General features: G+C 37.0%; 1 protein-coding gene across 6 annotated transcripts in view; it reads left to right on the plus strand.

The window, feature by feature from the left end:
• Positions 1 to 17,842, plus strand: part of LOC145694660 (uncharacterized) — a 104,344-nt gene that overhangs the window by 65,149 nt on the left and 21,353 nt on the right. For 2 of the 6 annotated variants that reach the window (XM_081771107.1, XM_081771108.1), the window contains exon 7: positions 16,101 to 17,390. The exons of 2 other annotated variants lie outside the window; for them this stretch is intronic. In XM_081771107.1, the coding sequence (XP_081627233.1) occupies positions 16,101 to 16,917 (817 nt within the window). In that variant the 3' untranslated portion in view covers positions 16,918 to 17,390. Of the gene's footprint in view, positions 1 to 16,100; positions 17,391 to 17,842 lie in introns of those variants that run through there. 2 more of the 6 variants (XM_081771105.1, XM_081771110.1) reach the window with 2 other exon arrangements.

A 17,842-nucleotide genomic window follows, 5' to 3' on the forward strand; every position in this document is an offset into this window, starting at 1 on the left:
GTGAGCCCTTTCGACTCGTGTAATGGCTAGCGCATGCGCCTTTGGTGCACGTGATCCCGGTGGAGAACGTTAAAAATGAGAATATATATATCAGGTGTCTCAAAAGTTCCCTGACATAGGGTAACTGTTATTATCAACAGAGTCTAATAGGGGAAACCGTCTCCAAATATGATATTTTCAATTTAAAGTGAAGGATATATATATATATATATATATATATATATATATATATATATATATATATTTTAATCGGACGAGCCGTTTGGGATTGTACTCTTTTTATGTACCCAATGTTGACTCAAAATGCAACGTTGCCACCACAACATAAGTGAATGAATTTGCTGTTTGAAATAGGAGCTGTCTATCGACATGTTAGTATAAAAGACAGAAACTTTGTTCACCTATGTTGTGGGTCCAGCTAAATGGCAACGTTGCATTTTCAGTTAGCATTGGGCGCATAAAGAGTGTACAGCTCAAACGGCTCATCCAATTAAAAAAAAATCTTCACTTTAGATTGAAAACATCATATTTGGAGACGGTTTTCCCTCTTAGGCCTCTTTCACATTATCCGGCGATTTGCCGGATCCGGTTCCGGCTGTTTGCCGGATCCGGTTTCGGACCCTTTCATATTATCCGGCGTTTTGCCGTGGATGAAAAATATGCGAGCAGGGTTGCTGTGCAACTGAAGAAACAAAACTCTGTGACTCTTGTCGTGTTGTGGTGGTTCTAATGGACAGACGCAAAATGTGTTTTCTACTCGCCTTGTTAAGACACAGGCAGAAAAAAAAAAAAAACGTCAGAGACACATATGGGTTCATCCTTTTTTTTTTAGAGAACCGGTATCTTGAAGGAGATTTTTCTATACTGTTTCCACAATTAAGGGAAGACGAAGGAAAATTCTTTAATTACTTTCGCATGTCTATCGCGTCAACTATTGTCATTCATTAATTTTGTTAACGTGGCTGCAGTGGACAAATGCAAAATAATATGCATTTTATTCGCTTTGTTACCAGTCCCGTAGCCAGCCCAAAAATTGAGGGGGCCCGGTAGAAGTTAGGGAGGCCCGACCCAATCATAGTATACTTCATCACCATACTATAGTTCATTTGCAAGCCTACCGTGAAACTTTTAGGGGGCCAGCAAAAGTTTAGGGGGACCGACCCCCCTAGCCCCCCGTGGATACGGGTCTGTCTGTTACCGAAATGAGAGAACATGCCACATACAGAAAAGATGTGCACTTTTTATTAGAGAAGCGGTATTTTGGAAGATTTTTCTATGCTGTTTCCACAATTGATAAACTTGGGCAAAATAGCGGCCCGGTTCTGGATATTTAAAATACCGTTCCGGTATTCAACTGTTGTGACTGAGAAAACCAGGCTAAAGTCCTCTCGGGAGTGTCAACCGTTGAGGTCTATCCGAGAATCTCAAGCCAACATTCAGCCACTGACCCCAAGACTGGTCTGTAGGCATTATTATTATTATTATTATTATTATTATTATTATTATTATTATTATTATTATTATTATTATTATTATTACTAGCTGTTATGCCCGTTCTTCGCACGGGTCAGATAAAATATCAATGTAAACAAACTGAACAATGAAAGAAGAATTAAGAAACATTTCTAAAATTAGATACATTTTGTGTGAATATATATCCAACAACGTACGTGTTTTCATTGGGAAGGCCGATGGGGGCTGAATTTGAACGTAAACACTATCGGGAGTATCAATATACATCTGAGCGACCTCGACAAATATGAATTCGACACAAATATTGGTCATTTTCTACTACTTTTACATGTCCCGGTAAACACCCCCTGAGACCCCTCCCTGGTTCGAATTGTGAAAAAATCGCCTCTGGCGTTCAGCCGATACCGCAAAAACTATGAATGTGACTAATATCTGTCATTTTCTACTACTTTTACATAGAAAGTAAACGCCTCTGTGATCCTCTGGTTCCAATTTTGAAAAAACAACGCCTCTGGCTCCCAGTCGACGGGGGCTGTATTTGGAAGTCAACGCTTTGGGAGTATCACCATTCATCTCAGCGACAGCGAAAACTATTGATTTGACACTAATATCGGTCATTTTCGATTATTTTTACATCTCTTGCAATTCTCCACCCCGGTGACTCCCGGCCCGCATACAATGGTGGCTGAATTTGAAAATCATCGCTAATGAAAGTATCACCATTTATCTCAGAGACCGCGAAAACTGTGAATTTCACACTAATATCGGTCATTGTGGATTATTTTTTACATGTCTCGGTGATCTCCTGGCCCAAGTTCCTTAGCTGATGGGGACTAAATGTGAAAGTAAACGCTATCTTGAGTTTCACTATTGAGCTCAGTGACCCCGAAAGCTATGGATTTGACATTAATATCGGTCATTTTCGATTATTTTTACATGTCTCGAAATTCCTCCCCCCCCCCCCCCTTTGGTGATCCCCGGCCCGCATACAAATGGTGGCTAAAGTCATCGCTAATGGTAGTGTTACCATGGATCTCAGCGACCGCGAAAACTATGGATTTGACACTAATATCGGTCATTTTCTACTATTTTTACATGTCCTGGTAAACGCCCCCCTGAGACCTCCTGGTTCGAATTTTGAAAAAAAAAATGCATCGGTTTGATCTGGAGCCTGGACCAAGGTACCTGTGACCAAATTTTGGTAACTTTCGGTCCACTCGTATGATCCCTAGGCCGCACAACGACAGACAGACACATAAACTCTTTATTTTATTTATATTAGATTATTATTATTATTATTATTATTATTATTATTATTATTATTATACTATTTCGGGTTTATTCTTTTGTTTTAAGCGTTCCGACTATTGACTCAAGTCTCTTTAAAGCACTGCTCTAGTCTCTGAATTCAAAGGACTATTCAAGCAATTACAACCAGATAATTATAAAATATATAAAGTACGGTATATTTATCAAATATCACATCATGAATTCTCTTTTGCTTTGCGTAGCAAAATAGTATATAAATATATAGCAAAAGATTATATTGCTGAAATATTTGATAGTGTATATTTCAATTTTGGGTCACCACAAATTTATAGGTCATTTGTCCAGTGCTACACGGACATCTCCCAATCTTCTATTACATAATAATTTATATTGATTTCGACACCGGTAGTATTGGTCGTTTTCAATTAATTTTACATGTCATCTTTCCCCATATATTGTATATACAGGTTTGGTTAATTACTCCAGATGTACTGGGCTAGAACATAACCACATACACAAACACACTCCACATAACACACAAAACCACACGCTCCCATATTATAGCAGCCACTTTCTGCTCTTTCCTGGCAACACTTGCTTCCTCCCCCAACACCCATCCGGTAGTTTGCCGCGTATATGTGAAGAGCGTCATTGCTTGTAATGTTCCGCTTGGCTATACACGGCGATTTGCCGCGCCGGATTCTAGCAGGGAGATCCGGCTGTTTTTGCTCGCCGGATGAATGTCCGGTGACCGCCGCACATATGTGAAGAGCTTCATTGCTTGCAATGTCTTTCTACCTCGTCCGGCAATTCACCGGAACGGGATCCGGCAAATCGCCGGATAATGTGAAAGGGACATAAGATTTTGTTGTAACTCAGGGGGGCGCGGTGGCTCAGTGGTAGAGCGTTCACCTCCGGTGCTTGGGGTCCCTGGTTCGATCCCAGCTCGCGCCGTGTGGACTTTGTGGTGGACAAACACCGTGCTCGTGGGTTTTCTCGGGGTTCTCCCGTTTCCTCCCACTATCTTCATTCCACCGTTTCATTCATTTCTCATAATCACCGTCTCCTTTAGCCTAACCGGCATAACCGTGGGACGTAAAACTCAAAAATTTCATTTCATTTCTTTTTCATTTTTTTGTTGTAACTCTGATAATAACAGAGTTACTCTATGTCAGGGGACTTTTGAGACAGTGTCAACGTAGCTAGTAGTTTTTTTGTTTTACGAGTGTTGCTGCATGGATGCACTAAAAAATTGCACCATGGATTCCTGAGATGTCTCATTAAATCAGTTCAGGCGAGCTTCTATCATTCTACTCAACCGATATTTGCGTGTGTTCGTCCGTCTGTTTGTTTCACGATAATTCTAGTAAGGCTTATCCAGTTTTAATGAAACTTAATATGTGCCTTCTTCCAATCTTCCGAGATAATAATACTTTTTTGGAAATGCAATCTGTAAAGAATAAGAGGTAAAATGAACCCCCTGTAGCAAATTTCACATATACCTACGGAAAAATTATTGAATTTAGATAAGACAGTGTATATTTTGTATTTTATTTGGGATATTGCGATCATTTCCATTGGTTTCGGCTGAAGTTGGTCAAGAATAAGCAGGTAAGTTCCTTCAGACGCTAAGATTTCGTTATTATTATTATTATTATTATTATTATTTTATAATGAAAGAAAACAATTTTGTTCGAGAATTTTCAGTAAAATTATTCGATTTTGATATAATATGGCTTATAAAATTATTGATGAGGCTTCCTAGTGATTCCCACTGCATGGAATCAAATACAGTGAAGAATGAGGGGTGGATTGGATTCCCCCCCCCCTCCCAATTGGCTATGTCAGAATCTTCGGACATGTTAAATTGGCACGAATTAAAAGTAAGAAATCATGAGATGTGCATTGAATTTAGCTCCTGATTCTTACTTTTAGTTTGCCACCATTCCGGAATTCGTGAAATCTTAATATTACCGATTGAAAGTACGTCTCTATATTCCCAATCCTCTTTGCTGCTCTGAATGTCAGCATTTGAGACACCGAAACGTCACGTAATGTGCAAATTATGGCCAGGGAAAATATTTATTTATTGCCTTTCTACAGCAGCAAGGTTAGGGCCATAAGGCCTTCCTCTTACACCTAACTACAGAAAAAAAAAAAACTAATTGATGCAAACAAAAAACACGATACATTGTTTCACATTATACACGCATGTACACTCATGTTCAAAATTATTGTCGTATGTCTATGAATGTTTTTTTTTTTTTTTTTTTTTTTTTTTGTAAGAATATAATTAGATAACGAATTCGTCCGGTATTTCTTATAATGTTAGTAAGTGTATAATCGACAAAGACATGTATGTGATAAATAGAGACCGGATGTTTAGGCACTAAAAACCTGGAAAATAGGCAGGCAAATAGGCACTAAAAATTTAAAAAATAGGCACTAAAATGTAACTCGAAGTAATGAAGATAAATACTCAATACCATTAAAAATAGATTCAAGTCATAGATAATGTTCAAAGAATATAGAAACATACTTGTTTGTTAATATCTTCTTTTATTGTATATATAAAAACGAAGCTTGTTATGCATTCCATACATACTGGGTGACCTGAAACTTGTGCACATACTTCGGGAGCTGATTGATGACATCGAAAGTAGACAAAAAGTCCTGTTGCATGTTGTCGAATTCCGCGTTGTGTACGAGTGACAGGGGGGCCAACTTGGAATCCAAAACCGAATCGTGGCAATTGGAACGAGACATAAAGGTGTTCACATACTTCGGGAGGTGATACGTGACATTCAAGAGGACTTTTTGTCTTCTTTTCATGTCACGAATCACCTCGCAAAGTATGTGCACATCTTTCGGTTCCGTTCCAATTGTCAGGATTTAATTTTCGATTCCAAATTGGCACTCTGTCAGTCGTACACGACACGGAATTTGACAAAATACCAGAGGACATTTTGTCTTCTTTTGATATCACTAATCACCTCCCGAAGTATGTGCACATCTTTGAAGTTCACCATGTATATATATCGTAACGTACCACGTGCTTGTGTTTACAAACACTTAATATGTGTGTATTATTTGTTATATAAATTATATATTTTTCCTAATGAAGGCTCATTTTGAAGAAAATGCATAGAATAGGCAATATTAGGCACTAAAGCAATTATTTAGGCAGTAAAGGTCGAAATAGGCAAAATAGGCAAAATAAAATTGGCTTAAATCGAAACTATAAACCCCCATATAAACTTTAAAACGTTATTTTTGATCATATCTTTAATAATAAAGAATAGGCATTTTGCCTAACATCCGGTCTCTAGTGATAAATTTCATGTCAAAAGAGCAGTAAGTAAGAACAATAAAGCGAAAATAAAACTTTCTTGTCCATTTAGCAACATTTTGTTTTACTCATTGTAATTTTCGTATTTATAATTCTTTTCCTATGAAATTTACCACAAATATACATTTTACGATTATACACATAGTATCAGTATTAAAAGTACCCTGCAAAATCATTATCAAATTATATTCTTACAAGAAGACAGTTATAGATATGCGACAATCATTTTGGACATGGGTGTACATAAACACAAAACACACACACACATGCTTACTAAGAACACATTATAAGAATAACTAATACAATACAAAACTATACAAATATGACAGTTACAAAGAATCTTACAAAAGTTTTGAGTTATGTTTATCAGAGAATGGATATGTTAAGTAGACAGGTTCTGTTTTAGCAAGTTTTTCGTTTTTAGAGCAAATTTTGATTTTGATTTTAAGTTTCTCACTCTGGGGGGTGGGTGATTGCGCGGAGCTTTGTACAACAACCAAGCATATTGCGTCAGTCAGTTGTAAGGACGATCACTTTGCTTGGTCTAGAAACTGTTCAGCCTTTCAAAGGGAGGAAAAGTCGGGGAATTTCTGGTAGTTCGCTCCGCTAGTGGTGAAAAGCGTCGTATGAAAGAGAGCGTTCAAAACCCTTTTTACTGTTCTTTTTTCATCTGTAGTTGCATATCGGAGGTCCATTTTAATACAGAAAAATGATACCTTAGTAAACAAACTTAGTCTTGATAAGAATGAGAAACCGCAATTGCTGCCTCGTCCAGCACAGAACTAATTTCCGCGTATTTGCAATGGTTCAAAACTAACGTCATTTACCATACATTTCTGAAATGATACTAATGCAGCACACACGTCGTCATGTTAATGACTCTTTCCTCTCTCAGAGAAAATCTCCATTAATTTGCAAACCACCTTCGATTTCACAGAAAAATGATATGGTGGAAGACAGATGGGTAGTGAGGGGATGGTATTGACATACGAGCTAAGATTTGTTCTTCTAATATAACGCTGCTTCTCTTATTTGCAAAAAAATCATTTTAAATTGACCAAGTCTTGTATTCTATCTCACTATGGAATCTACAGGTAGAACCTGAGTATATTCAGCCTTGTGAAAAGAGAGGACTAGTTGCTCCAACACTCTTTTCACAATTTTTAAACACAAAATCTATCACATTTCTGTCTTTAAACAGAGCACTATATTTACTTATAAGCCATAGAATGAAGTTCGATCATTTGATTGCAGTTTAAGGTTCCTTTTCATCGTCTAAGTTAGACGAACACCTAATCATATGTTTCCTCACTTCAGCCGAATTCTACACCCACAAATAGATGAAATTATCGTAACTTTCAATGTACCACTTTCGTTTTGCTGAGACAATTATTTACTTACAATCTATAGTATATAGAAAAATATCTAATAAGCAATACACTTTTTTTTTAAATGTAAATTGGAAATAGTTATATACAGGAACTGGATAAAAAGTAATTGCAACCCCCATTGTTATAATTCTTAGCTGGATTTAAGCACAGAACATCAGTTATATTCCTTCAGTGTAATTGCCTCCCATTATCGCCTTCTGCCACACGTATAGAAGGCGTCGTACCTTATAAGGTGTCAATCTTTGTCGGTGTCCTGTATGGACCACCATATGGGACGGATGATGGTTTCTCGTGTGTTCTAGTGCTTCCGGCGAAGTATTTCCTTCATTTTGGCGTGAAAATTGTCACGAAGTCCCTGAAAACATTGTTTTTGCACTTCACCCAAGTGCAACTTCAATCTTGATCCCCACACGTTGTTCGTCTTTCCGAAACATATTGTTATGGTGCATCCACTTTTTTACGACACTGATGCTTTTGATTGAATAACACAAATTCGTTGCCACTCGCCACGCATCGTCACCCCCCACATTCCTTTATCACCTACGGAAATCGTACCTTGTTATATCGTAAGTAATGTCACAAAGTTTGGAGTGGCGCTGTAGGCATCCGGAGTGGCACAGTGTAGCCATCTGTGTATAAAGCGGAAGATGCATGTAGTGTGTGTTTGACTGTTCATGACATACGTTGATATTGTATTGAGTTCTGATGGAGTGGGGCGATTACGAAAATCGTGTAGCAGTAATTGCACTACACAAGGTCGGGAAGACAGCAGGTGAGATTTTCAAACTCCTGAAACCCCTAAAAATCAGCAGGAGATTCGTGTATTGCGCCATACAGCGATACACCGAGACTGGAACGGCAGCTGACCGCGCAAGAAGTGGAAGACCACGAAGGATACGAATCCCGCAGGTCCAGAAAGTAGTCGCAGTAAGAATTCAAAGAAATCCTGTTCGAACACAAAGTGTAATGGCTGCTGAGATGAACATCACCAGAAATTCCATGTCTCGTGTGCTCAGGAGTGACCTACATCTACGGGCGTATAAGAGGCGGACTGGTCACTTTCTGTCCCAAACATTAATGTCGCAGAGGGTCCTTAAATCAAAGAGACTGTTGCGGCGTTACGCCAACAGTCTGCACAAAGATTCTGTTCACTGACGAAAAGATGTTCACAATTGATCAAATCTAAAACGCCCAAAATGACAGTGTGTATGCCACGTCATCTACTGCAGCTGCTGAGGCAGCTCCAAGGGTTCAGAGGGCACATCATCCTGCTTCAGGATGGTTTGGTGGAGAGTGAGCTACTCAGGCACAACCGATCTGCATTTTTGCGAACAAGGTGTTAAAACATCTGCCAAGATGTACCAGGACACAGTGCTAACATCTATAGTGAAACCACTGTCTGCTACCATATTCCCTGGAGAAAGGTGGACCTTCCAGCAGGATTCCGCTCCAGGCCACAAAGCGAAAACAACCCAGGACTGGCTGGCACGGAACGTCCCTGACTTCATTTGTACCGCTGATTGGTCTTCTAGCATCCCGGACCTTAACCCGTTGCACTACAAACTTTGGGCAGTCCTTCAGGCAAAGGTCTGCCATAAATGGCATCCATCTGTCGACAGTCTGAAACAATCCTTGACCCGAGCAGTGAACAATTGTCTCATGTACGTGGTGCGTAATGCCATTGATCAGTGGCCGGAAAAACTTCGTGCCTGCATAAAGGCCAAGGGGGAACATTTCGAAAAATGATTCGTGCGTCAAGTGTACAACATATCAATGTAAAACATAACCAAAATAAATTTTCGTAGTGTTAATACTCTGTGTTATTCACATTCAAACTTGTGACAGTATTTATGATATAACTAGGTATAATGATTGGACATAGCCCTCTGACTTAAAAAAAAAAAAAAAAAAAATGTTATTACTACCTTTTATCCAACATTTGTATGTAGGATGAAAAGCTTGCTTTTTTCTTTATTTTGCATTGTACAAGCTTTGTTTTAGTAGACTTAAATCCGATTAAAACTACTCGCTGAGCGAAACAATACATTTGTTGTTAAAAATTTTAACGTATAACAGTTTCGCCAACTATCCACTTGGCTTCATAAATGTCTGGTTGGCAGCCCATGCCTGGTTATAGTGATTAGTATTATATTTGTATGTAACTGGATTTTGATATTAAAAGGTTGGGAGAGAAAAGCCCAAATACCGTCAACTAATTTGCTATACCTACAGCCCAAGCAGGATATTTTTACATGGTACAAGCGTCGGACTCAATCCGAACAGATTGAATTGCACACTCCTCTACCGGACAATCTTTATATTAATCAAAAAATGGACTTACAACTTACTAGGTACATACTATAGGCTTTGTAGACTGTGTTTTTGTTTCTCTTCTCCTAAAAGTATAAATAAAATTGATCTGGCAGAACTTTATTCCACAAACTAGATCCAGCAAGAACACAGATACAGAAAATATGCCCGAACAGGATTCTAGACTCCTTTTAATATCCCATATTTAACGAAGTACTCCGGACAAATAACCGAAAATCCCGATCATTTCTTAATGTTATTTGATCATTCGACACTACTCCAGTTATTGACGGCGGAGAAAAAGGAGTAGTTGCTTTCTATATACTTACTGGACATTGTATTGGACTTAAGTTCTTCAATTAAAAAATCAAAATACATTGGGGAATCTTACATATGAACAGTTGAAGAGCAAGTTAACAAGACTAAGTCGTCCCAAGTTGCCAACCTACATGGCAGAATCCGAAATATATCAGATACATTAGAGTGGAAATGAACCCATGGACGACTTGTAGAAACGAACTTTTCTATAAATTTCATGGCTTATACGGTGAAAAAGATATTTTTGATATCAGTTTGTCCGCTTGTCTTCTATTTTTCTGTTCATCCTTTGATATGTTAACATTTCTAGATGCCCGATTTGTAAGACCTTCATGAGAATCTATAGAGTAGCTCTTCGACTTTCAGCTCTTTCTTCAAGAATGAGGGTAATAATATACTGAAAAGTGTTAATTGTAAACTATTTACTACAAAACAGCTCCAATAATTTTACTTATTTTTAAAAATCAATCATTTCTATTAGTATAACTGACAAGAACTACTAATATTGAAATTAGGTTATCCATTTTCGTATATAATCTTTAGTAGAGATTAATAAATAGTGTAGAGTCCTTCCAAAGTGTTTATAATATCACAGTTTCGTAGTGATAATGGTTATTTTTTTATTTATGTATGTTTCACATACAGATCTAGTGTCCATTTTACAATGAAACAAAATATATAAGAAACAACAACAATAATATATATATAAAATGTGTACCATATTTACAAAGACTGTAGTTAGTTTCTAAAACGATTTTCGGAGTCAAAAATATCAACATCGAACGATAAACTATTGTACAATGATGCCTGAAGTACAAAGAACGTTGTGTAATTGATAGTTTGGGTGTTACATATGTTAGTAACGTATGGCTGCGAGTAAGGCGAGAAGGTTCACGAAAATTAAAAACAGAAACCAATAATTTGGAGTCAGTTTTTCCATTGATTATTTTATGGAGAAGCAGGAAGTTGGCCACCATCCGTCGAGTAAATGGAGTCTGTATATTAAGTTTGGTTAGGAGCTTTGTTTAATTGAGGCTACGTACTGAAGGAACTCTTGTTGAAGAATGGCGAAAAAAAAGATAAGAACAGAATCAAAACAGGATAACTTTTAAACTACAGGCATATTCCTTATCGGTGAGCATATTTAATTTTAGGAGATACGAAAATTTTGCAGAAAATACTGAGTGATTTGAGATCGCAGATTTCAGTAAATGTGAAAGAATACCCAGTATTCTTATAGTACCTAGTATTCACCGTAACAGTGATATGATTAGCGAATGTTTCTTATCGAATACTGTTCCGAGGTCTTTATGTTTCACGACTCTTTCAATAGGACAATTATTAATATAATATGTGTGATACATTTTATTTTTCTTCAAAGATATAATATTTTTGAGGGTTCAGTTTTACATTCCAAGTTCACATCAGTCAATAGGTTTAGTGAAAATTTGTTGACGTCGTAGGGCATCGTCTATGGTGGAGATTTTATGGAAAGCTTTACAATCATCAGCAAAGAGAACAATGTTCGTAGATGGTAAAGAAAGGAAGGAAGGGAGATTATCCCTGTAAAGAAGATATAGCAATGGTCCTGGTATATTATCTTGAAAAAACCCCAGGAAGAACTGGGACAAATTTGGATGATGTATGTGGCAGAACAACACGTTGCATAGGATCAGTAAGATAATCTTTTAGTAAAGACAGGAATTTGTAATAAAGATTAGATCTTTTGGAGAGCTTGTGTAGAAGCAGATGGATTTCAATTTTATCTAAAGCTTTTGAGAAATCTAAGTATATTTACATCCAGTTGAGAAGTTCGCAAAACACAATCTGTAACATGAATAAGAAATTGTGATAGGTTGGTAAGGCATGATTTCTGTTGCAGGAAGTCATGCTGTGCGATTTTCAAATAAGGGGCTGTGGACTTGTAAAATCTGTCCTTTATGATTTTCTCGCAAAAAATTGACAGTGGAGAAAGAGAAATGGGTCTATAAGAACATATATCAGTTTTAGTACCAGATATATAAATTGTAATAATGTTAGCCTGTTTCCAAAGTTGGGGGAAAATGTCTTCTGTAAAACAACTGTTAAATAGAAAAGCCAAAGGGTAAGCAACTGACGCGGCTATATTGCGAAGGAACATTGTACAAATATTGTCAGGTTCAAGAGCACGATGGGTAGGTAGAGCTGACAGAGCGACTTCACTTTAGCGGGTATAGTAGAAATCGAGGATAGAGAATGCGAACAAATAGCGTCAGGATCAGCAAGAGGATTAGGAACTCTGGGTGGAGAAATTTGTGTAGAAATCATTGAATTATTCATCTCTCTGTTCTTCAGTAACAGTGCTGCCAGCATAGTTGACGTTCTTGGGTATACTAGTTTTATTTCTCCTTGAGTTTTTGAGAGACTAGAAGCTGTTAGATTTCGAACAAAACGAAATTGCAATGTTGGAAACATAATTATTGTATTTTTTCTGAGTAGGAACTTGGCATATCGACGATCTTGCGAGAAACTAATATAAGTAAACTGGTTTGGATGTTGTTTCCTGAGTGAAAACGCGAGCTTCTTGTTTTTAAGACTAGACCAAATCTCAGCATCAGACAAAAAAGGAAATTTAGATAACTTTTTTTTTTTTCGGGAACAAGGTCTTCGACAGCAGCTACAATGGCATGAATAAGATGCGCTGTAGTATCATCGATAGTACTATTTTCCAACAGACACCATGGAAAAAGATCTAAGGCACGACAGATGTCATCCCATGGAGTCCTCTTCCTCAGTCTATTAACATGTTTCGGAGGACTAAATTTTCTGATAGAAGTTCGTACAGCAGACAACATAATCCAGGTTACTGTCCACGTGCGTGTTGAACATATATTGACGTAAGCACAGACCATGAATAAATGTATCTAAAAACCAGTTATCATTTCCACACTTACCAACCCTCATATCAGGTCATATCCAATCAGTGGACAAATTAAAATCACCCATTAAGACCACATCGCTTGAAGAAAGAGTTGCTAATACAGAATCTCTGCAACTTTCCAAGATATTTAAGGATAAGTTTTTGTATCGCCTATAGTAACAACCAAGGAACTCTCTCTTATCTTTAGTAATATTACACAATTTGTTCTTTCGTAACTTACTTTGCAGGTCCATTGATTGTTTACACAACCGTAACACCACCACGCCTAGTGGATTCACGATCTTTCCTATATATGTTAAAATGAGGTGAAAATGGAAGTTCATTATCTTGTACAAAATTGTTCAACCACTTTCCTCCAGTGACAACCAGGCAGTTATAAACACTAATTCAGTTTTGTGAATTTTGTAGTCCATTAACATATTCTTTATGCTTCTGACATTTTGATAATAACAGAGAAATCGACCATGGTATTGTCAAATTACGTAAAATATTAACTTGTGAGGAGAGAGCATTAAAAGTGAAAACTCTGTGACACATGTTCCAAACAGTAACCTCGAATTCAGCTCTACATAATTTCGGGGTGTCCATCTGCAAAAACACAGAAGACCATCACATAACATTAAGACACCAGTACTAGTTGTAGCAATAATGCGAATACACGAGAGGCTTTTATCGTATCGCGATCGGAAAAAAGAGAAAACACAAAGAGTAAATCCTAAATGAAATCAACAATTATTTTCAGGTGCATTATTCACTAGCAATTTGTGTCGACGCAGCACAAAATTTGCGGAGTCTGATGCGGCAGTATTTCATTAGTATTTTGTAGGTCTTTCACTTATTAATAGCATTTTAATATAAGTTCTCCTAAAACACTTACGTGTACGAAGTATTTACCATACATCAACAGAGCCGTTTCTTGTAGATTCTATCCCACAAACACCATGTCCATCAGTTTAATTAGTCAATTCACTTACTATGAAAGTCTTAGAACAAAATGCTGTAGAAGACAGTATATTTTAACGTGTGTTAGGCGATCTGGGCACACTGGCGCCGCCAGAAATGCAATTAATCGAGTACAATAATTTCTGCGTCACTGTTTTACGCGAAATAGGATTAGGATAGACGAGAATTCTCATCTCGCCCAAAATGGCGTAAATTCTTATCTTCGAGATATATATGTTACTGATAAACCGTTAGTAGAGATGAGATTGAGTCAATTTAGGTATCTAACTACTGCGGTAACGAAAAAAAATGAAAAATTAAATAAACTTAAAAGAAAAATAACCGACTTCAAGAATGCACTAAAAAGCAGAAAACAAAAACTTAAAAAGAAAAAAATATTAACGTACTAGAACAAAAATGCTGAAAAATACGAAATGATTAAAGTGCTAGAAAGCAGGTAATAATAAAGTGTTTACAAGCTTCAAATAATTCAGTGCCGTTATATATAAAAATTCGGAAATCTATGCCAAGCCAAATACATCGGTGCCTCATAAAATTTTCATCCAAAGTAATTTTATATTTGTTTGGCTTGGTACAGACTTCAAAACTTTTTTTAAAGATCATGGTAATGAATTAGTTTGCCTCATTATTATTATATGCTTTTTAGCGCTTTTATTTTCTACCATTTAGAACTTACATTGGAGTCCGTTAATATTTTTTTTTAAAACAAAAGAAGTTTTATAACCATCTTCTTTATTACCATATTCTTTTACAATTATTCATTGTTTATCGTAACATACTGTTTACGTACTATAATAATATTTAAAGAATTTCTTTGTTATGAATCTTACTAGTATTATGAATCGTGTTTATTTCAACAAAGTTTAAATAAAAATCTCATAAACTGTTTAAAATATTGTAAACAATATCCAATATTTCGCTACCGATGAGACGGCATAATAGTCTGCGGGGAACTGGAGGGAAAATACTGTAAAATTCACTTAAGTAGAGCTAAGGTAGAACAATTGTACTCGGGAGTTGTTTTCTCTCACTGCCAAATCTTATCACAAAATTCCGTTCTAAAGCAGTATAATACAAAATAAGTACAAATTCTCTCATGTTTGGGTGGGAATAGGCGTCCCCTAGATCTGACGATCTTGGAAATTATTTCTCACGAAGCAAGCTAAGTGAGGAGAGGTAGGACACTCAATTCTCTAAGCTCCACTGCAAGTTAAGTGGGCAAGGACTACAACGAAGCTCTACTGAAAGCTGAATGGTTCTGTGATATGGAATCCCTCAATGCTCTACTGAAAGCAGGGAGAGAGGTAAGGGTCCCGACAAGGCTCCACTGCAAGCCAAGCGGGAATGAAGGCCTAGAGCTCCACTACATGCCAAGCGGGAATGAAGGCCTAGAGCTCCACTGCATGCCAAACGGGAATGAAGGCCTAGAGCTTCACTACATGCCAAGCGGGAATGAAGGCCTAGAGCTCCACTACATGCCAAGCGGGAATGAAGGCCTAGAGCTCCACTACATGCCAAGCGGGAATGAAGGCCTAGAGCTTCACTACATGCAGAGCGGGAATGAGGGCCTAGAGCTCCACTACATGCCAAGCGGGAATGAAGGCCTAGAGCTCCACTGCATGCCAATCGGGAATAAAGGCCTAGAGTTCCACTGCAGCTGACAAAAGAGAATTTGACCATCCAGGAATTGATAGTAGTCGCTGTAATCCTATTGGTATTATAGCTGCTCCAGTGTGGCAGTGGCACTCGTGGTCCTTCGTCGTCACATGACCGATGGTGTCGGTGGTCTTCCTGTCATCTGTCACTGTAGTAATTCGTAGTAGGACCCAAATGGTCGATGTTTATAAATGTTAGCATGTATTGGCTGTTCGTAAACAGAGGCATGTGCGGGATATTACAATATTGAATTTTGTACAGTTGTAATATACTTACGTTAAATTTCGAGTTCTAGAATCACGAATGAGACAAGGCGAAGTCATGAGTAATCATCAATAATACAACATTTAGTAAACAAACACCGTTATATGTATAGAGCTTCCTTTCGTAATACAATGATGTAATTTTAAACTGAAATCTCATTTATTATTAAGTGTATATTATCTTTCAGAATTGAAGACAAAATTCCAGAAATATGGTACTGGAGAGAAGGTTGTACTGTATGTGGAGAGAAGTTTAAAAAACCCAGATATTGGAGGAGTCATATGATTAAGAAGCATAATATGGAGGGATTTAAATGCTCACACTGTCCTAGGAGTTTCTCTGAAAGTTACCTTTTGAACCGACATTTGATTGTACATTCAGATACACGTACCAGAGACTTTGTTTGCAAAATTTGTGACAAATCATTTTTATCAAAGGATGTACTAGAAAATCATATTCGGTATGTTCACAGAAAAGACAAATATAGTGTGAAATGTGAAGTGTGTAATATAAAAATATTAAGGAACCGTTTGAAACACCATATGGAAGAACATGTAGGGGTTGCAAAGTATAGTTGTCTTGAATGTAACAGAAATTTCGTTTCACGAAGAAAATTATATGATCATATACGCAATCATAACCGAAGTTTCCTTTGTTGTAAAGTTTGTGGGAAAGAGGTAAGAAAACGATTTTTATCAATGCATGTGAAGAACCACACTAAATCAAAAGAATGCAAAGAATGTGAAGTTTGTGGTACAAAGCTGTCTAGTATTTATACTCTTAAACTTCATATGACAACCCACACAGGTGAACAGCCATTTGTATGTGAGATTTGTGGTCGAAAATTTGCTCGTGACTACAATTTGACCACACACCTAAAACTGCACAAAGGAGTTCGTAAACTTGTGTGTGCTTTATGTGGAAAGAGATTTGCTCAGAAGTGGAATTTGCGAACACATATGAGGTCATGTCAAAAGAATTCTTCTGTAGTAGTAACGTCTTGATACGTGAACACTATTGTAATCATGTTAGCATTGAAACATAATTAATGAAAGATTATATTTCTCACATTTGCCAATGATAATTTCGACAGATCCTCTCTGTGGAAAATTTCAGGAATATTAATTAATTGCAGAACTTACTTGTTTCTTGCGGTGATCCTTAAGTGTGATAAAGTTAATTCATTAATTATTAAAGAGAAAGCAAACGTTACATTCTCGCAATGGTTTACAAAGTATGTTCTTTATACTGACAGCAATGAATGTAGAGCCCATACAGTTGTCATACAACGCAAAATATGCATTATTTTATTTTTGTTATTTCATTAGTATTGATAAATAATGTAGTGGCGAATTATTTTCTTAAATAATGACTCTTGCTGTTCGAAGTGGTATAGTACCAGTGTTGAAGGTTAATGCTTTCTGTATTGCTTTCTGCTCAAGATTATGGATTAGAAAAGAAAAAAAGTTGTAATTTATTTATAAAAATGTAGCACAGCTTTGGAAAGTAGTATATTAGATTATATATATATATTACAACGATATTACACGGAACAAGTGACAACCTAATACCTTAGACCTCTCGACTATGCCAGCTGGCTGAAGTGAAGTCTATATTTTGTTTAATTAGTACTTGTGTGATTGAGGTACTTAATTAGGTTTTTAGTAACTATAATTTTCAGTTAGAGTACAGACTTTAATTAGTATATTCAAAGATGATCTGTTGTGGCTCTCGTGTCATGGTCGTCAATGGTCCAAAGAAGTACATAGTACGTAACTTGAGTGCAAACCACTAATATTATTATCTTCACTAGTCAAAAGGGAAGAAAATTATGCGATCGGCAAGAAGATGAAAAATATGCGTATCAAACTCTGCTTATTACATCCCCTCGTCTTTAATGTCGAAATAGATGAAATTTTCCTGAATAGC

This window comes from Thermobia domestica, chromosome 9 (assembly GCF_964235325.1).
Source record: "Thermobia domestica chromosome 9, izTheDome1.hap1.1, whole genome shotgun sequence".
In the NCBI taxonomy this organism is placed as follows: Eukaryota; Metazoa; Arthropoda; class Insecta; order Zygentoma; family Lepismatidae; genus Thermobia; species Thermobia domestica.